General features: G+C 44.6%; 1 protein-coding gene across 1 annotated transcript in view; it reads right to left on the reverse strand.

The window, feature by feature from the left end:
- BBS2 (Bardet-Biedl syndrome 2) overlaps positions 1–20433 on the reverse strand; it is a 31843-nt gene extending 11410 nt beyond the window's left edge. Inside the window, exons 1-12 of the mRNA XM_080937486.1 lie at positions 20308–20433; positions 14825–15052; positions 11595–11720; positions 10960–11022; positions 9313–9390; positions 5811–5915; positions 5634–5720; positions 2967–3102; positions 2611–2750; positions 1757–1901; positions 1503–1674; positions 388–517 (exon numbers count right to left, since the gene is read on the reverse strand). Coding sequence (XP_080793612.1) covers positions 388–517; positions 1503–1674; positions 1757–1901; positions 2611–2750; positions 2967–3102; positions 5634–5720; positions 5811–5915; positions 9313–9390; positions 10960–11022; positions 11595–11720; positions 14825–15052; positions 20308–20424 — 1527 coding nt within the window. The 5' untranslated portion in view covers positions 20425–20433. The remainder of the gene's footprint in view (positions 1–387; positions 518–1502; positions 1675–1756; positions 1902–2610; positions 2751–2966; positions 3103–5633; positions 5721–5810; positions 5916–9312; positions 9391–10959; positions 11023–11594; positions 11721–14824; positions 15053–20307) is intronic.
- Between the last annotated feature and the right edge of the window lie 235 nt (positions 20434–20668).

Raw genomic sequence — 20668 nt, forward strand, 5'->3', positions numbered from 1 at the left:
CTATTCTCAAACTCATGAACCTCTTGCCTCTGAGGTTCTGAAATTGCAGACAGGCCTATGCCACCAGGCCTAAAACCAGTAATGTTTCACGGTAAGTTACTAGCCAGAGCCAGCAGGTTGGCTGAGTCAGTAAACATGTCAGCCCGATGGCTCGGAAGAGTAGAGAACCAACTGCTAAACATTATCCTTTGACCTTCACACTCCACACACACACACACACACACACACACACACACACACACACAGCCCACGCGTGCATGCACTAACAATAAATTAATCGAAGCTTAAAAGTTTCTAAGCAAACTCCATTGGTATTTCGTCTACACGAACAAGTAAAGGATTCTAAGGTGCAAACAATAAACTGAAAGTAAAGAGCGCACGGCTCACCCTCTGTGCCCGCTCTGCAACGATGAAGTTCACGTAGCTGACAGGCTCGCTGGCTGAGTCTGGGCTCGTCAGCGCGTACATGGTGAATCTGGGCAGCTGTCTCGTCAGTTCAAACACATGGAACTGAGTGCTGCAGCCAACCAATCAACACAGAGAACTGTTTGCTATAGTGTTAGTCTGCACTCCCCACCCCCTGCTTTTTAAGACAGGGTCTCATGTAGCCCAGGCTGTCCTTGAACTCCTGGTCCTCTTGCCTTTGCCTCCCGGATTCCATGCACTACCGTACCTGGCTTGCTACAATGCTATTTACAGTGAGGGCCCAGAGAAACAACTCATTACTGAGTCGACACCAACAGAAGTCTAAGGGTGATACTGAAGAGCGGGGAAAGTGTGAGGGCTAAAGTTCTGTAGCAACAGTGAGTTTGAGATTTAGGAATGTAGGGTGTCCAGCTAGACACACACTTATACACCGGGGCTTTACACAACCCTGAAAGAATATAAAAAAGCCTTTGTTTTTATGATGGACAGATTTTTGTTGTTTTTACAAAACAGGGTTTCACTAAGTAGCTCAGTATGGCCTTCAATTCTCTTGTAGTCTAGACTGACCTGGAACTTCTGATCCTCCTGCTTCAGCCTGGCTGGTAGGATCACAGGCCTGCACTAGCGTGCCCGGCCTGTCTTTAGTAAAGGTACTTAGGTTCCCACCAGCTTCAATGCTGCACCTCAGTATTCCCACCCCTTAAGAGAGTTAGTGACCAAACTACATTTAATTAATTATCCAACTGTTCTTTCATTGTGGTACTGAGGTTCAAATCTAGGACCTCAATCTGAATTCATGCTAAGTATGAATTCTACCACTGAGCCTCACCAAAAGCTCAAATATGCTGGTAATGCTTTTGTGTTCCTAAGATTGCCTGATTAAAAATTAAAAACAACCACCTTAAGCTTACATGCCTCTCTTTTCTTTGGAAGGAATTTAAACTAAGGAAATAAAAGGTTATGGAAAAACCTTGACTAGCAAGCAGATCCTTCAGTGACCCCTCTAGTCTGACAAGGGGCCATTGTAATAGCAAATCCCTGTCTCTATAGAAATGACCTGTGACAGAAAGGGTCACCTGCTTCTGTAACCCACGAAGGTTTTCAAGTGCAGGTCCACTGGGACATCTTTGGGAGGTGTAATTGGCACCCGGATGGAGCTGGAAAGGTTGTGAATGCTGGGGTGGACCACATGGCTTTCACCCACAAAAATTCCCTCTGCAAAAATTAGTACTGCCCGGATGATTGTATCTGAAAGGAGAAGGAGAACACATTTAGGACTAGTCTAAGATAACGCAGGCACCTACAGTACCGGCTGTACGCAGTGTCTCACCATTGGAGGTGGAGATGCGTAACTCCGCATGCGCATCGTGGGCATCATTCCCCAGGCTGACGGAGAGGGCCGTGTGGAGCTTGGTATTGGCTGGGATTATGCCTTTCTGCCCATCGGCCTCATTCAGGGGACTGCTCAGCTCTGCCTGTAAGACACCTCCTTACTTCAGCTTAGTTACTCAGTGAACTACCTCCAAGTTAAATAACATGGCTATGCAGCTTCGGGACAGGACTGCCTGCCCATCTTACTACTCTGACCTTTACAGCTCCTCTGAATCCCACGCACCTCGTTAATGCTCCCTTGTTGTATATATCTGGCCCTTTGAGCACTGCCCACTCCAGTCCTTCAGTCTGTCTGTTTATCTTTCTCCTCTCTATCTCCCCCTTTAAAAACATTTTATAATTTTAAATTAGGCGAGTATGTGTGGGTCCGAGAGGGTATAGAATCTCCTAAGGTCACAGGCCACTGTGAGCCACCTGTGGGTGCTAGGACCTACATACGTGTCCTCTTCAAGCTCAGTATACTCCTAACTGCTAGGTCATCTCTCCAGCACTTCTCTCCTTTTTCTGGGAAAGGTCTGGCGATGTAATGTGGGCTAGAACTCACGAGCCTCCTCTTAGCCCCTGAGCACTGGGGTGATGCTGTATACCACCACATCCAGCTTTCATGCCTCCCTCTGGGATAACCTTGGCTACTACCACAAGTTCAACTTCCATGGCTCTTCATTCTAGCAGTGGCCAAAAAGCAGAAGGAATCTGCATTTCCGCAGGCGGTCAGGAGGGCCCAGCCCCTGCCAGCACCCGTAGAGCATCCTGACTAGCCCCAACAGTTTAGACTCCAGAACGAGGCCCCACCTTGGTGCTCTCCTCATAGTTGCGTAGTTCCAGCAACAGATTCTGCTTTTTCTGACTCAGCTCTCGGATCAGGTCCTGCTCCACACTTGTGTCCAGGAGGTTCCCCTTCATCTCAGCTGTGCCTGGCAGGTAGCCTCGGACTGAACAGAGAACAAGACCCTAAGCATAGCTCGCCACTGCTGCTTCAGACCACCACCTGCCTGGATAAACCAAAATTCTATATCCTCATTTTGTGACTAAGGTGAATTTATTAGAAAAACTTAATAAAATACTGCAGAATTCATTTTCAGGCATTTTTAACCTGATCAAATTAAAATTTTGATTTTTTAAGGATTTTTTTTTTAATCCCAATTTACTTTCCCCATCCACTGAGCAGCAGATTAACTGTACGTGGCCATCCATCCGGTAATCTCCCTCTACCACACCAGCAACAGCAGAAGAGAAGTTGTCTTTAAATATGACCTCTCCCGTCCGGTCACTGCGAGCATCAACCTGAAAATAAAACCGTAACATAAAACTCACTCATACCACGGTTTAAAAACAGCAGCAACAAAAGCCTTCAAGATAAATAATAGCCTTAAAAGTCACTTAGTCCTTGGGGCTAGATGGATGGCTCAGTGGTTAAGAACACTGGCTGCTCTTCCAGAGGACTGGTTCAATTTCTAGCACCCACATGGAAGCTCACACCTGTCTGTAACTCCAGATCCAGGAGATCTGACGCCCTCCCACAGACACACAACACAGGCAAAACCAATGCACATAAAATAAAAGCAAACTTTTAAAGTTATTAGTCCAGAGCCAGGAAAAAAGGTGCATGCTTTAATCTTAGCACTCCGGAGGCAGGAGGATCTCTCTGAGTTGAGGCTGCCCTAGTCTACATAAAAAGTTCCAGGATGACAAGGGCTATATAGACTCTGATTAAAACACAAAGACGTGACTTACTCCAGCCAGATGTGGTGACACACCTGGAATCTGCACAGAGGATTGGTGCAGAGTCACCCCCAGCTACGTACTATGTTTGAAGCCAGCCTGTACTACATATGGCCTTGTCATTCAGACACACTCATGAACAGCGAATCACGTGCACACATACATGCACACAATCAGTTTCAAGAGTACACCATAAAGCCTGTGACTATGGGCCACAGAGATCGAGAGGTTCTCAAAATAGATGTCCTTCCCTCTTTGACAGCAGAAGCTGTCCCTCCCACAATGTCCCTTGTGAAAAACTAGGTCTGCTGAGAGATGGTCATAAAGCACACACAGCACATGATCAAAGGGATGCGCTCCAAGGCCCAGAGTCCATCCTGCACATAACACTCGTGATCTCATGCAAGCTTTTGTTTATGGTTTCATATGGAGATGAATACCCGGAACACAAGTAAAAACAGTGCCCACACCTCACAGGGTACATGGAGTTAACACACTCATGGAACTATACAGCAGACATCAGCTTTAAAACTGGGTGCATGTCTAATTCCAGCAATCAGGACGCTGAGTCAGGAAGTCTGCCTTAAGTTTAAGGCCAGCTAAGGCCTTACAGTAAATTTGAAGCAAGTCTTGGCTGTATAATAAGGTTCTGTCTCAAAACAAAAGGTTTGTATATAAATTACATCTTTATGGACTGGCAAATGGCTCAGTAGGAGGACTAAGTCTGATGACCTTAGTTTGAGCCAACGGACCCACAGGGTCAACGGAGTGAACTGACTCCTTCGAGCTGCCCTCTGACCTCCACACATGTACCATGGCACACTTGCCACTCCCCATAAATACATGTCATTTCTTTTAAACATTACTATTCTTCCTCTACTCTTAAATGCAGGAATTGTAAGTAAATACCACCACCCCTGGCTCTTGGTAGTAACTCCAAATTCTTGACTCAATCATAATCATTTCTGTTCCCCAATAGTGTGGTCTGCTAGGATCTGAATGCTTTCCTCTCCCTGAAATTTGTACATTATAACTCTGCTTACAAGCATAATACCACTGCAAGTACACGTGCGGGATTAGTGCTCATATGAGATGCCGCCAAGGCCAGGTGTGGTGGTGTGCACCTAGGATTCTAGCAGCTGAGGTGGGTTTGAAGGAAGTGTGGGTTGTACAGTTTCCTAAGCCTACAGCAGGACCATACCTCAAAACATAAAAATAGATAATGTTTTTAAAAACACTCCCTGTCCTTGCGGACACCTCCGCCCCTCCTACTGTATGAGGTCCTAGTGAGACAGCCACCTGTGAAGAAGCAGCCTCCCAGACACCTGATGTCAGAGGCCCCACCGCTCACAAGCCCAGGCCTTGTCACTTGTTACCACAGCCTAACTGAACATACAATCAGTGAATGAACTTCAAAACTCTTATAAGTAATGATGACATATTATTCTCTTACAACGCTTAATACCTATGCCAAGGACAAAACCAAAAGACAAGTCAGAGGCACCCTAACACCTTTTTTTAGTTTGTGCTTTTTAAATGACACCAAAGGAAGGCCATGGTTCTGGGCAAAGGTAAAGAAGAGTGTGGAAGAAAAGGCAGGGATGAGCTGATCTCCCGGGCAGGCCAACACTGACAGAGAAGGAAGTTACTACAAATGGTGTCCATGGAGATCAGCAGCTAACGAGACAACCTAGACTTGCCAAAAACACCAAAAGACTGCAATTTGAAGCTTAAAAAGTACAGAGAGCAAAAGCATTTTCCTTTGAAGTTACAGGGGGGAATAGATAACCTAACATGATTCTTCCTGTTCTTTCTACAAAAGAGCCATCCACACAGCCCATTATTGGATTAATTTTTTACTGGTCTACACCTACGATCAATGTAATGGCTTCTCAAGCCTTCAAAGAGGAGACTGAGAAAGACTCTCTGGAGATTTTCTTCCAAGTATTGTTTACAAGGCAGAAAGGACACATCAGCCTTACATCAGGAGGAGATAATGAGGAAAGACTGACCCCAGTTTATATCTATGTAATGCAGTCAAACCATAAACATACTACTTTGAGTTACACAGACGTCTGCTAACTTAAACTTACCTTCCCATTAGACCACCCTGTTATCAGTTCACACACTCCATCAGAATTAATGTCAAAAGCATGAATGCTCATGGCATGGTTTTTAGACTGAAAAAGAATTCCAATAATTAGTAAAGGAGTCTCTCCATGTTGGAAGTATAGCCCACCCCTGGGCAGGGGAGGCTGAGCTGTACTAACTTTAATTCTCCAGTACCGGGCTGTTTTGTCATAAACTCCAACTGTGCCATTGGAAAGGGCATAACCAAACCGACTGCCATACATGGGACACAGAGAGGTGACTATCTGCAAAAGACAGCACAGGAGACAGTTACTCAGTAAGACTCAACTTTACATGCAGGATGGTAAAACAACATCTGTACTGAGGAACCCCATCTCGAAATCAGAACAGCTGTGCATTCCTCCGTTAAACTTGTTGGTTCACCAAGTCAGATTTGAGTGGGACGGTTTCCGGGGTCTGTCACTGCCCGCTCAATCTTGGGTGAATAGACTCCCCAGGAAAAGCCAAGTACCTCTTTGCCACACCTGTATTTAGATTTAAAAGCCCTTCTGAAACTAAGCAGCAGAGTTAAGGCATGGGGTCTCCTGGGCTGTTAATGCCCCTGAGTGGGTAAGCATCACTGAAGCTTCAGTCAGCTTCTTCCCTCTGTTTCAGAAGCTAAGGCACTCCCCCAGGGTGCTGGACTAGGAAGGATCTGTTTCTAAAACAGACCCATTTGTGAATCCCACTCCCCAATTACTTTGTGGGCTTTTCAAGAACATCAGAGAAAGGCTGAGGCAGGAAAAATGCTCCAAGTTCCAGGGTAGTGGGGGAAGAGTAGTCATGAAATGAAATAACTCTAAAAGGGAGATCCATACAATTAGAGAGGGTTAAACATCACCTGAACTCAATGAATATAGCATCTCCCTTCTAAATACTCATAAAAACTTCAGGCCGAAGATCTTTCTGCTTCCCTTGGCTAAATGAATCAATTAAACTGCACCTCACAGCTCTATTCGTTCCTTCAAGCAGACAAGCACCAAGAAAAACCCAGTCCAGCAGAACTTGCACCCGCTGCTGGGGAAAGTAGTTCTATTCTCTACGTCTCATCTACTTCCCAGTTGGATAATCGATTTAAACAAATTCACAGAATTAGATCAAGTTAGGGGGAAATTTTTAGAACATTATTTTAAAAATAATAGTCATATACACTTAGGAGGGGAATGGGCTAAACATACACACCAACACACAAATAGCTTTACTGGGTGACTAGCTTAACATGCTATAGTTTGTTTCAAGAACTGTAATCTACAATTGATTTTTACCTACATTCTTTTTCATAATATAATGTATTCCATTTTAGAGGTAAAAGGATGTACAATCTTTTATAAACTAAAAGCTCAAACATACAATCTCGTATGGTGTGTAACCACAAACAGAGATGCATAAACATATAGATACAAATTTCTAGGACTTTCTTAGTACTAAATGCACTTTAAAGGATAAAATGTGATACTGAACACGGTTTAATGATTATTTCTGATCCTACAGTTCTATTTTCTAATTCTGGCCCCAATATAAAAGATGTTAAGAAATAAATTGTACAAGGCAGAGAGTCGTTATGTAATTTCCTTCATACCTACAGTGTCTCTGCAAACCACCCACTTCATGTAACTCCAAATCCAAAGCGCTCCGTAGGATCCAGGGTCACTTAGCTCCCGGCACCTCCTGCAACACTGTGTGCTCTTTACTGTTAACTGTCAAACTTGGGTTGACTCTTAAGGAAAAGCAACCCAACAGCCAGGGCTACAGATGAACGCATCTATAAAATCTATGTTTACATAAAGTTGGTTCCAATCTCTGTGTGTGTGCTGGATAGTTTTATGACAACCTGATATAGGCTTGTCATCTGAGAGGAAGGAGCTTCAATTGAGAAAATATCTCCATAATATCAGCCACAGGCAGCCCTAAGAGGCATTTTCTTAATTAGTTATTACTGGGGGATGGCCCAGCCCTTGGTGGGTGATGTCACTCCAGGCTGGTGGTCCTGGGTTCCATAAGAAATCGGGCTGAGCAAGCCATGGGGAACAAGCCAGTAAGCAGCAGCCCCCATGGCCTCTGCATCAGCTCCTACCTCCAGGTTCCTGCCCAGTGTGAGTTCCTGCATGGCTTCCCTCTGTGGACTATGACTCGGGAAGTGACCCAAAACCCCTCTCCTCTCCAAGTTGCTTTGGATCGTGGTATTTCATCATAGCAATAGTAATACCAAAATACCAGGGAAAGTCTCCTTCACCCACCCCTTTCTTCACCATGTGCATTTTAGAGAAAAACAAGTTCCCTCTGGTCCTTGGCTCTATCCCATGTTCCACTCTTTTCTAGGACTTTTCTAGGAAAAGGTGCTTCAAAGAACTCTATCCTCACATCTAATAATGACAGAACCAGAAACCAAACACTCCCAAATGACTCCCAGCGAACAAGAAAAGAGTCACTACAAATTAGGATGAAAGAGATAATGCAGGGCCAACCCTGGCGGGCCAGTGGTGCTCAAGGTGTTTTTTGGGTGGGAGTCTTTTGGGGAGGGAGAGAAATCTCTTTAAGAATCAAGTAAGGTGCTGGAGAGATGGCCCAGTGGTACAGAGCACTGGCCTCTCTTCCAGAGGACCCAAGTTTGACTCCCAGAACCCCATGGTGGCTCACAATCATCTGTAGCTCTAGTTCCAGATGATCCACCACCCTCTTCTGACCTGTGCAGGCATCAGGCAAGCACACAATTTATAGACTTATATGCAGGCAATACACACACATATATATAAAATAGTATTTTTTTAAAAATCTATAAAAGCCAGGTATGGTGGCTCACATCTGTAATCTCTATACTTGGAAAGCTGAGTCAGGAAAACTGGCATGAATTCAAAGTCAACATAGGATAGATACACAGGGAGTTCAAAGCCAGTCTTTGATTATTACAGAGACCCTGCCTCAGAAGACAGAAATAAACAACAAAGGTCTGTCCACTTCTTTTTTTCCCTATGATTCCTTTCTTTTGTTTTCTATGTGCACTGGTGTTTTGCTTGCATATCTGTCTGAGGGGATCAGTTCCCTGGAACTGGAGTTACAGACAGTTGTGAGCTACCAAGTGGATGCTGGGAACTGAAGCAATGGCCTCTGGGAGAGCAGCCAGTGCTCTTAACCGCTGAGTCATCTCTTCAGCCCAAGGGCCCATCTTTGGGAAAGTTCCAGTAAGCATTCGTGACTCCTTCCCATCCCTCCCGTCCCTCTATAGAGACTGGTCTCTCTGCACTCACTCCTCACCTTCACTTCTCTGTCCTTAACTGTGATTTTGCATTAAAATAAATCTGGGCCAGGCATAGTGGTGCACACCTATAATCCCAATATTCAGGAGGTGGAAACAGTTAGTCCCACATGAGACTCTCTCAGAAAGAAACAAACCCAGTGGAATGAGACAGCACAGATATCGAAGTTTGAGACCCACTTAGTCTACATATTGAATTCCAGGCCAGCCGGAGCTGTAATGTCAGATAACAATAATGGCAATGAATAAAAACAACAATAATACCAAATATGAGTATATAAGAGAAAACTTAAGGTTCTCCCGTGGAGACCCCAGGCTGTGAGGTGACCCCAGCAGTGTCCTCTGTGCTGCTGTCACACCTGCGCCACCTCTGCAACAGCACTTCCTACCTCTGTCTCTGTCATTTCTGCCACAATCTCATCTTCTTTAAAAACTCGAATGTCAAAATCTTCAGACCCGACAAGAAGCTGAAAAGGGGAGATCGCAGTGTCAGAGTTTAATGTGTAAACACAGCAAAGTTTCATGAACTAAAAAAAGAAAAACAAGATTCCTTCGCTACTTGCTACTTTGCCACACTATTTGCTACCCACGAGTTCCAGTCCTCTAGAAACCCAGTGCTCGAGGGGGCTGTAACTGATTTGGTCACAAGAGAAAAAGTAGCTGTACGCAGTACAGGGCAGGACAGGCTCCTTCCCTGAGTGACGGAAGTCCTCAAAGACTACACCTCAGTAACACATGAAATGTGCCATCTGCCCTGGAGCACCTATCCATGCGACACAGACTTCTTTCTAGGAATAAAATGCTGCCATTTTCCTGAGGGAAAACAGGACTGTGGGAACACATAATGGATTACAATACTATCAGGAAAGCCGGCTGAGAGCTTATTGGTCCTGAACCCCACAAACAGGTAGGCCCTGAACACTGGGACGGTGCGTGGTGGTGACCCTCTGACTTGTCATGCTAACGGTTTGAGAGACCTTAGCTTAATTACATCCCGACACGAATGCAGTCTACTCAAACTGCCATCTGCCCATCCATCCACGAAGCCCTGGTCCTGACCCTCACTTCCACAGCCTCCACTGCACTCTGACTACTGCCTGACTCCAGGCAAGCCAGCAGCTCAGAAGAGCAGCTGCTGCAGAGGCATCTGCATCAGACCTCAGCTCCCCAGTTGACAGAGGCTGACTAGGACTATTCGAAGCTGTTAGCTTCCCTGCTTCTCAGGCCTTTAACCCTCTGTATCCACACTGTAACCTACACATATATACAGTTATGAAAGTATATGTATGTGCACAGTACTATACATATAGTTACTCTGTGCTGTCCAGTATGTAATCTAAGAGTCAGTCATACCAGTGAGTACAACTGGAATAAAGCAGTTTTGTTTGCCTCAGCCAGGGTTACAAGAAAAACAGAGTCACCTGAAAACTGCTCCCCACAAAACCCTTGGCACCCTGTACATTATTGTTGTTTAATAAATTCTGGAGTTGTGGAAAGATGCAAACATAGTCAGCCATATTTCTAACATAGTGCATTCACAAATGCACTTGTCTCTCAGAGCCAAGCCCAGTCCACGGAAAACAGACTGATTCGGGGTCCAGGAGACACACTATACATATACCTACTTCTCAAGGATCTGACTCCTAGGGCAATATATTAATATATAGCTACAGTCATCAGAATAATTTCAAGTGATATCATTTTATCAGCCAAAATTGAAAGTGACTGAATGTTCCAAAGCACCAGAAGTAGTTTATAAGACTATGAATAGAACTGAGGTCTCATCAACCTTTGCCTTCTCCTCCTCCACTGTCTCAGAGATGCACAGTGAGCAGAGGAGGAAGAGGAGGAAGCCGGAAGCAGAGGGCAGAGATGAATAAGGACAGAAGAGAGGGGGAGCAGAAGTCAGGAGAAGAGAGAGGAGACAAGTCATGGACCTGTGAGCTCAGATCTAAAACAGCCACGAGAAGCCAATGTCACTGTCAAAAGGAACTTATTCCGCTGAACAGAGTGCCCACAGCTGCTTTGCAACACACCTCTGTCTTCCCATCACCATCGAAGTCACACAGAGCCAAGGAATGAACATTGTCTCCAGTAACCTGGACATTAAACAAAAAGTCATTAATAAGTGATCCTTTTTCATTTAACCCAAACATAATTAGCCTCAAAAAGAGAAGAAGGCTTATAAAACATACCAGTGAGTTCTCAATACTCCCCATATCATTAATATATTGTCCTATTTTTAAAGACTATTTGTGTGAATGTATACATGTGTACACATCCTATATTCTGTGTGGGTATGGGTGCACATGTACATGTGTGAAGATGTCCCTTAGGAACTCTGTCCCCTGCTTTTGAGTCAGGCTCTCCCACTGGCCTGAAGCTCCCACCTTGGTCAGTAAAGCAGAGCAATAACCCTGTCTCCACTTCCCCAGTGCTGGGATTACAAACTCAGGTACCAAGCCCAACATTTTTATATGTCCTGCAGAGTAAACTCTTGGTGCTTTGAAGAGTGCTCTAACAGTGGAGCCATCTCCTCAGGCCTATTATTCCTTTCTGTTTGTTCATTTTTTTTAACTATTATTCAATGTGATCAGTACTTTAAAAAAAAAAACTAAAGAAAATTAAAAATAGAAATGCTTTGAGTACCAAACTGTTTACTTCTTCATACCGTCCAAAAGAGATCATTTCCTTCATGATCAAAACCCTGAAGAGCACAATTTCCACCAATAATTGCAAGAGGGGGAGCAATGTCTCCCAGTGTCCCCAGCACAATGGCATTTGCTCCATCTGCGACCTAAGAAGAAAAAGACAGGATTCAGGGATGTGCAGGCACACTTGCAGGGAGGGAGTGTGTGAGGTAATTAGTGCTTTCTCCAGATATTCAACTGTCTCCTAAGAAGGCAGATACGCTTCTCTAGGGCCCATGCTGTGGCCCAAACCAGAACAAGTCGAGATGCGGGCACGGCGGAGCCCAGCTCACACACTAAGCTGCTACAATGCATGATTCTGATAATCCAGGGCTCTCAAGGACTTTTGACTTCTGCAGGGATAGATTCTCCCAGTGGCCAAAGCATGTACCTTTAAACACCCAAATTCTAAAATTCACTTTTTTAAAGATTAATTCATTCATTTTATGTATATGAGTACACTGTAGCTGTCTTCAGACACACCAGAAGAGGGCATCAGATCCCATTACAGATGGTTGTGAGCCACCATGTGGTTGCTGGAAATTGAATGCAGGACCTCTGAAAAAGCAGTCAGTGCTTTAACCACTGAGACATCCTCTCTAGTGCCTCTAAAATTTTAACCTTTTTACACAGAAATCTTTTTGTACCACCACATCCAATATACTTTTAAATATGGAAAATTATCATTAGTTACATATGTAAGTATACAAAAATATAAAGAAAGGATTAGTTATAGAGAAAGAAATAGATAGGAATTAGGCAACTAGATTACGTGTGAAAAGAAGACAGAAGAGGCCACAAACAGAAAACAAAGGGGAGCAGCTGAAGGGCAGACAGGGGTAGGGGGATTGATGGGAAGGAGAACATTCTTATAAAGGATAAAACAATAATACACTATACGCTAACCTAAAACATTCTAAAGAAATATTATATGTGTGTACACATATATAATAAAGACAGCCCTTGTAAGAAATTTAAATTGCCAAAAGATCAGCGAATCGAAACATAAGGTTAAATGGTAAACAATAAACAGCCAGGTTTACACTTGTAGTCTCAGCTAAACACAGGGTGGAGGCAGGAGGATTGCCTAAGCCTGGGAGTTTGAGATCAGCAAACACAGCAAGACCCTCTCAAGAAGAGCAACAACTAAACAAACCAACAAATTGTAATCAAACAAACATAGAAGGTGATAGTGAACTAGAAAAGTAAGTGGAATGAAAAAATATCAAACAGCTTTCTGCTAATAACTGACAAATAAGAAAACAGGAAATAAGAAATTCAGTAGAAAGGGAGTGTCAATGCCAATGAAATGCAAGCATTGCCAGCAAACCATTTCCCCTTCTCAGATAAGCAGTGGTTAAAAAATAGCCATGGCTGGTGAGGTACTAAAGAGGAAGGTAGACAAACAGGAGTCCCCCAGAGAGCAACTTAACAACGGCTATCAAAAACTCATCTAGCCTAGTGGGGGAGAGCTTGCAAGCCTGAGGTCCACTAGGCCACATGGGGGTATAGAGGTGACAGGCCCTCATCAGGGAAAGCCATGGCAAGAACCTGGATGCAGACCGTGGAGGGTGCTGCCTGACTGGCTTCCCATGGCTTGCTTATCCTGCTTTCCTCAGCCAGGACCACCTGCCCAGAGGTGTCCTCGCCCACAGCAGGCTGGACCCTTCCACATCAGTCATCAATCGAGATATTGCCCTAGCTTACAGGCCAATCTGATAGGGGTCCCTTCTTTCCAGAAAACCCTAGCTCAAGTCAAGTTGACACAAAACTAGTCAGCATATCTGGCTACTTGGTAAGCACAAGGCTAGCCTGGGCAAGTTAGGGAGAATCTCATCTCAAAAACTTGAGAAAAAAGAGAAAAGAAGATGGAGAGAGGAAGGAGTTAGAGTAGGAGGAAAAAGGCCTTTGATGCCTCAATTATAGTCTGGCTTGTTTTTCCTTTTACTTTTTTTCTTTTTCTTTTAATTTACTTTACATCCAGATCACAGTCCCTCTCCCTCCTCTCTTCCCAGATCCACCCTTACAAATTCCTTTCCCCACTGCCCCTCCCCTTCTCTGAGTACCATCCCACCCTGGGGCATCTCACCCCAAAAGAACTAGGCACATCCTCTCCCACTGAGACCCAACCAGGCAGTCCAGGTAGGAGGAAGGAGATCTAACAGCAGGGAACAGAGACAGCTCCAACTCCACTTTTAGGGAACCCACATGAAGACCAAACTGTACATGTTACAAATGTGTAGGGGTCTAGGTCCAGCTCCTAAATGCTCCCTGGTTGCTGGCCCAGGCTCTGTGGGCCGTCACGCTCCCAGGTTAGTTGATTCTGGAGGTCCTTGATTCTTGTGGTGTCCTTGACCCCTCTGACTTGCTCACTTATGTCCCCTACTCTTCCACAGGACTCCCCAGGCTCTAGCCTTTAATTTTTAAAATCCATGTTTTTTTGTTTTTTTTAAAGAAATGTTTATTTATTTTATTTTATGAAGACACTGTAGCTGTCGTCAGACACACCAGAAGAGGGAATCAGATCACACTGCAGATGGTTGTGAGCCACCATGTGGTTACTGGGAATTGAACTCAAGAGCTCTGGAAGAGTAGTCAGTGCTCTTAACCACTGAGCCATCTCTCCAGGCCCCAACATTGATATGTTTTGTTTATGTGTGTTTATGTATGAGTGCAGGCAGACGAGCACTTTTGTCTATAGGTGATTTAAAATTCTATTTCTTTCCTGTCTTCTCTGTAGTAGATACACAGCTCAGGCATTAAGGCTGCAGCAGCTTGTCGATGGCAGACTACAGTAAGGGCCTCCAACAAGCTTTGGGGCTTGATGCAAGGCCACAGAAGAACTCTTTGCTGGATTCCTAAAGGATCTGAAAGATGCTATCACAGATACTGCTGTCACCAAATGCTTCACAATCAAAACCCCACAAGTACGCTACAAATGCCCTAAACAGAAGCAAAGCTGACTGCCCCACTGCTTGCCTGCTACAACAACCAAAAAGAAAACACCCCAACAAAATCTTCAAACAGTGACAAGGGCTGGAATAGTGATGGAACACTTAACTTTTTTACACACCCAAGGCTCCGAGTTCAATCCCCAACACCATCACCAACAAAATCCCTTCTTGTCTGACAAAAATCGAACAAGCAAAAAACAAGATGGTGGGCACCAATGAGCAATGGGGCTCCAAAGGTTAAAGGAGGGTATACTTGCCTCTCTGTAGAACAGATCTGAATTATTGTAGATGTCGTAAGCCAAAAGACTGGTCTGTGTCCCCACTAAAAGAGTGTCATAGCCAAGCGCAGGGTTCAAGACTCCTGCACCCAGGCAGCTGACTGTCTGGTTAATGTTGAGGAGAGAGACATCAGACTCCAGAGGACTCTGGAACACTCTGGATGTACTAAAATGCTGGCTCCGAGTGTGCGGATTATGAATAAAAACCTGAAAAACAAAATAGTTACATTCCCTAGAACATCCACATATACCACATTCACATATTTTTTTAAATTTTAAAAACTTAAAAAAATGGTTAGGAGAGAGAGAGAGAGAGAGAGAGAGAGAGAGAGAGAGAGAGAGAGAGATTGATTCTGTGAATTCAACTTTCCATGTACTGAATTAGCATGAACCATTCTTTTTAATCTTGCGTAAGAATCTAACATGTTCACCCTTTGAGGCCATGGTGGGACCTGCTCTGTGAGGCCACTGCCATCACTGCATCAGGAATGAGACGTGACTAGTCACTGGATACATCTCTTATAATGACCCAGATAGAAAGTCTTATTGGGTTGGGTTTTTGTCACTGTAACCTAAATCTTTTTTCCTTTTTTTCTTCTATTTGGAGCTATATCAGACCACTCTATTATAGTGTTATTTCATGTATAAACTGTATTGCCATTCATAAAGTGTGGCTTAAAAACAAACAGAACAAAGCAACTTCTACTGTTGAAGACAATACTTATATATAAGGTGCCGAATGAGAACCTTCACCCCTACTGGCTAGCACTCGTGGTAACAGCAAGTCTTCTACACAACACCAGAGGTGCCGGTAACCGTCAACCCAGCCGCAAACCCCGAGATCTACAAAGATGACCTGCCTGCACAATGTGCCAGTGCAATCGTGAGGCAAATGCTGTGGGAACAACCCACCTCTGACTGAATTTAAGGCCCACTCCACTCCACGGAATGGGACCCATGCCTGACACTGCTCACGTGGCCGAAAGCCGGAGCCTGGAAAGGTCACGGGCCTAAGGGAAAATCAACTACTATCGTGAGTTCTTCAGACACAGCAGGGCTGGTGTGTATATGAATTCACAGAGACTGCGGCAACATGCAGAGAGCCTGCACAAGTTCAAGCCAGACAGGCTTTCAATGCTGACAGTGATAGGCAGACATGGGCTTCCAGCCCTATCCAAGAAGCTGTCTGCAACTGATGCCCACTTGCAAAAAAAAAAAAAAAAAAAAAAAAAGTTTTCTCCAATGGAGTCTCACTGAGTATACTTACCACACCTCAGGGTGGAACCCATATCCAGGAGTAGATTTTTTTTTTTTTTTTTTTTTTTTGATTAATGACATTTTTGTTGATTTTTTTTTCTCTCATACTGCTTTGTTTAAGCTTTTTTCCCCCCTGTATATTTGGGGGCCGTGTTTGGAATTTTTTTTTTAAGGAGAGATTTTTTTTAAGGAGGTGGGTATGGAATTGGTTGGATGGGGAGGTAGAGAGGATCTGTGAGGAGTTGAGGAAGAGGAAAAGCATGATCAGAATAAATACTATGACAATATTTTCAATAAATGAAATATCCTTGTCAGGCAGAGGCCCAGGCTGAATGTAATGATGGAAGTCGGCGTCCAGACATGCGGCACCAGTGAGCAGGCTCCAGCTTCACGTGGGAATCTCATTCTGCCTTTATCCTACTTGCAGCACTGAGGACTGAACCTAGGGCCCTGACCATGAGCGGCAAGCACCCTATCAGTGAGCTACATAACTAGACCCACTTCAGTTTCGAGACAGGGTCTTGCTCTATAGCCCAGGCCAATCTTCAACTCGCAGCCCTGCCTCTGTTTATTGAGAACTAAGAACACAGGCCCGGGGTGTCAGACGAGGCTGCAGTGTGTTTTGGGGGATTCTGTTTATTTGTTTGTTTGCTTGCTCTGTGTTTTTTGTTTGGTTTTTTAGTTTTGGTTTTGGGCTCTATCTTTTGATAATCCGTCTATCTCCAATACTGGCATATGCCACCACAGTCAGCTGGAAGGTGTGGTTTTAAAGTCTCTGTTTATATTTTATATGGATGATAAAATGTAACCAATTTTTAAGACTTTATGCACGCATGTGCCGTGGCATGTGTATGGAGATCATAGGACAATCTGTGGATTTCATTCTCTCATTCTACGATGAGTCTCAGGATCAGACCTCTACCTGCTGAGCCACTTCACCAGCGAACCAGGGTTTTTTCTTGTTTTTTTTGTTTTGTTTTGTTTTGCTTTGCTTTGTTTCTTGTCTGCCCAGATGAGAAGGCCAGTATGACTGGTCCAGTAGGACTTCCCCAGTCTGTTGCAGAATATCTGGTCACACTGTGAACCCAGACATTGTGTTATTTACTGAAAAAAACAACAACAAAAACTGTTTCTAATTATGGTGTAGCTCAGCCCATAGCATATACCTTTAATTCCAAACAATGAAGGAAAGGATAGTTTATAGAAAGAAGTACCCATGTTTGAACGTGATTGAGAGGCAGACAAAGTGACAAATCAGAGAAAGACTTAAGAATAGGATCTGTCCAACTCTCATGAGAACAGAGAGGGGAGGGAAGCTACATCAGACAGTGGTGTGGAGAGAGGAGACAGTTTAGCTGGAGCAGGGACACAGACAGGATGCAGAGAGAGAACAAGCCAGAGGATGAGAAGGAGCCAGAAAAGCAGAGCATACTGCTGATGTTCATATAAGGCACAGCAAAGCAGCTCAAGAGAGGCTACCAGAGAGAAGCCAGATTCAGTGAGTCATCTTAGAGAAAACTTGGAGTGAGAACACTTGAGTTGAACCAGCCAACAAGAATTCAGAAAGAGCTAGAAAGGGTGAGCTTATTCAGCAGCAGGTCTCAGAGGCCGGAACATTCTAGGCCTAGATAAGATTGTACAGAGGCTAAAAGCTTCCAGGACTAGACCTGGGTCGGCAATGGAGGCAGTAACCTTTAGAGAGGGCAGGCTCACAGTTCTCTCACACCAGTCACTCTGCCCGACAGTGTGATTGATGGTGCTATCTCTGTCTGCTCTCTTACTCGGGTTACCCCCGCCATATCTGCTGGATGCTGTGGGCTTCCTGACTTGATGACGGTTTGCTACCTTATCTGTTATCTACTAATTTTTCCTTTACTTTTGCTTGCTACAGGTTTCAATTCACTCCTTTCAATCTGAATGTGCACTACCACAGCTCATTCTCTCTACTATACAGACCAGAGACAAGACAACAAGAAAAACATGGCTAACAAGGCTCCTGGCTGCCCCATGGCCTCAGTCCTTCAACTCTGGCCCCACAGTCTGTGTTGTGGTTCATACCAAGATCTTTGTACTTGCTGATCCTTCTGCAGTTAGCCCATATATGTACAAGCTTGTTTTTTCATTTCCTTCAAACCTCTGAACAAATGCTACCAGAGGCCTTTCTGATCACCCTTTCAATCAGCAAGTCCCGTCAATCCGAATACTATTTTTTTTTCTTAAGAACATACATAGAAAATGTATAACTTAAATGTATGTATCCATGTGTCTATAGCATATACAGCTCATATCACATTACATATTATAACATGCAATATCATGTTCACATCACATACACACTTCTGCTTACTATCTGGTACTCTTTCAAATATAAGCTCCAGAGGTGAAACTTCATTTACTGCAGTATCTGCAGAGTAAGTAAGAAAAGTGTCCAGCACAGGATTAGGCCTCAAGTTAGGGGTTAAGGTAACACTAATGGGATATCTTTAGCCTGTTATACTGCTGCGGTGCTCCTGTCTATGAACATAAACTTGTACATACACACATGCATATGTGGATGTGATTTTCTTTTGGCTGTTTGTCAGTGCCTGGGGTGGGGACAGCTCAGGAGGCTGAACCCAGGGTGTTGACTATGTCAGGCAAGCATTCTACCACTGGATGACATCAGTCTTTTTAATATTATTTGTGTATGCATGTGTGTGTGCTTGGGATCCATGGCACACAAGTGGAGCGCACATGACAACAACTTAACAAGAGTCAGTTCTGTCTCCAGAATGTGTGTCCCTAAGACAGAACTCAGGTCATCAGGCTTGGCAGTAAGTGCCCGCATCCAATAAGGAATCATCGGATAAAGAACTCCCTTCTTCTAAAATCTTAATTTTGAGACACGGTCATCCTATGTTGCCCAGGCTAGCTTTGAACTTACGATTCCAATCTCTTAAAGAGATGAAATAACAATTGTGTAGCACTACATTAGGCTTGTTAGGGTCTCTTAACAGCATCACATACGAAGCCCAGTCAGTGTTCAGCAATTCACTCCATTATACCAGTTTATGAAATCGTAATCCACTTAAGTGAACATTATGTTCCTGCCACATTACCCTACACATAGCACATAAGGTAACACGCAAGACACATAGAAGTGTCTTGAAAACTCCTTACACCAATGAAATAGTGTCACTGGCATTCCTGCTGGGTCTAACAACATGCATTCAATCTCACCTCCACAACTTTTCTTTCAAACTGGGTCTCGAGCTGTAGCCCAAGTTGACCTCAAACTGGTGGCAATCCTCCTGCCTCCGTCTCTTGCACTGGGATTACAGGTGTGAGCTACCACATACAGCTTCCTTCCCAGAACACAAAGGAATTAGCAGCCGCTAACAATTAGTGACAACTTCCCACAATTCTCTCGTTGCTGTTATCTGTTCAGTGCTGACGGTTATAAAACTAGAAATCAGTAAACCAAAAATCCACTACACCTCTGCTACATTAGTATTTGTGGCCTTATTGCAATGATGCCGAGAGAATTAATATCTAAGGCTTAGTACCCGTTAGAAGTTGTATTTTTGAAGTCACTATAGTCCTTGTATTTTGTGCATGCATCCATCAATACACAGGGCCTTGATGTGCAACCTCATTTGTCTCTGAAACCCAAAATCTAGCATGAAAAAAGGCGTTAAATGTAAAGGTGAATGTCGAATGATCTTTTATCTGTGATCCTGACACCTTTCCCAGGATGTGGCTTATAACCATTTAATGAATACTTAAGTTATGGGGAAAAGATCTGAATGTACGTGATCAAGAATCAAACCTACAATCTGAATTTAACATTGAGTTGTTTTCCGCCGCGGCCCCTCCCTTCATCCCTCTTCCCCCCACTGTTGAGGCAAATGCGGAGGAGACTCCAAGAGGCAAGCAGAGGCCTTGGGCATGAATCTGGAGTCAGCAATCGCTACTAATCCTGGACAAGTTCTCCTCCTTCTTGAGACTTCTTTTCCCTAAGCTTCTGATCTGTCCTCAATACTGTCCAGCACTGAGAACCTGGGGATAAAACTTATCACTACTACGAAGCTGTTCTTGGAAACCCCATTTTGATTGGAATGAGGCCAAGGACAGTGGCGACCGGTTGCCAGGCAATGCGAGCTGGGGGCGGGGCAGCGTGAGGGGCGGGATCTGGAGGCAGGAGGCGTTCGGGTGGGAGCGGTTACCTTGCCCGCTTGAGTGGCGGCCGCCAAGCACGGGTGAGTCCCGTCGTAGCGCCCTATGGCCACCATGCGGGGGCTGATTTTGTGGCGCAGTTTCAGAGTGAACACAGGCAGCAGCATGATGGCGCCAGCTAGGGGCGGAAGACAGACTCCCGACGCAGGCGCAAGGCAAGCAGCTTGGCCGGCCGGTTGCCTAGCAGCGGATGAGAGGTGCGAGGTAAATACTCGCGGAACTACGGAAAGCCTCAGGCCGGGCGCAGGAAGCGCGGGCTGGAGCGCGATCCCTGTCGCCCACTCTCTCTACGCCTGCGCGAACCCGCCCAGCGGCAGAGCTACGCAAGTCCCAACAAGCTCCTGCGACTGC

Source organism: Micromys minutus (assembly GCF_963924665.1).
Source record: "Micromys minutus genome assembly, chromosome: 24".
Lineage (NCBI taxonomy): Eukaryota > Metazoa > Chordata > Mammalia > Rodentia > Muridae > Micromys > Micromys minutus.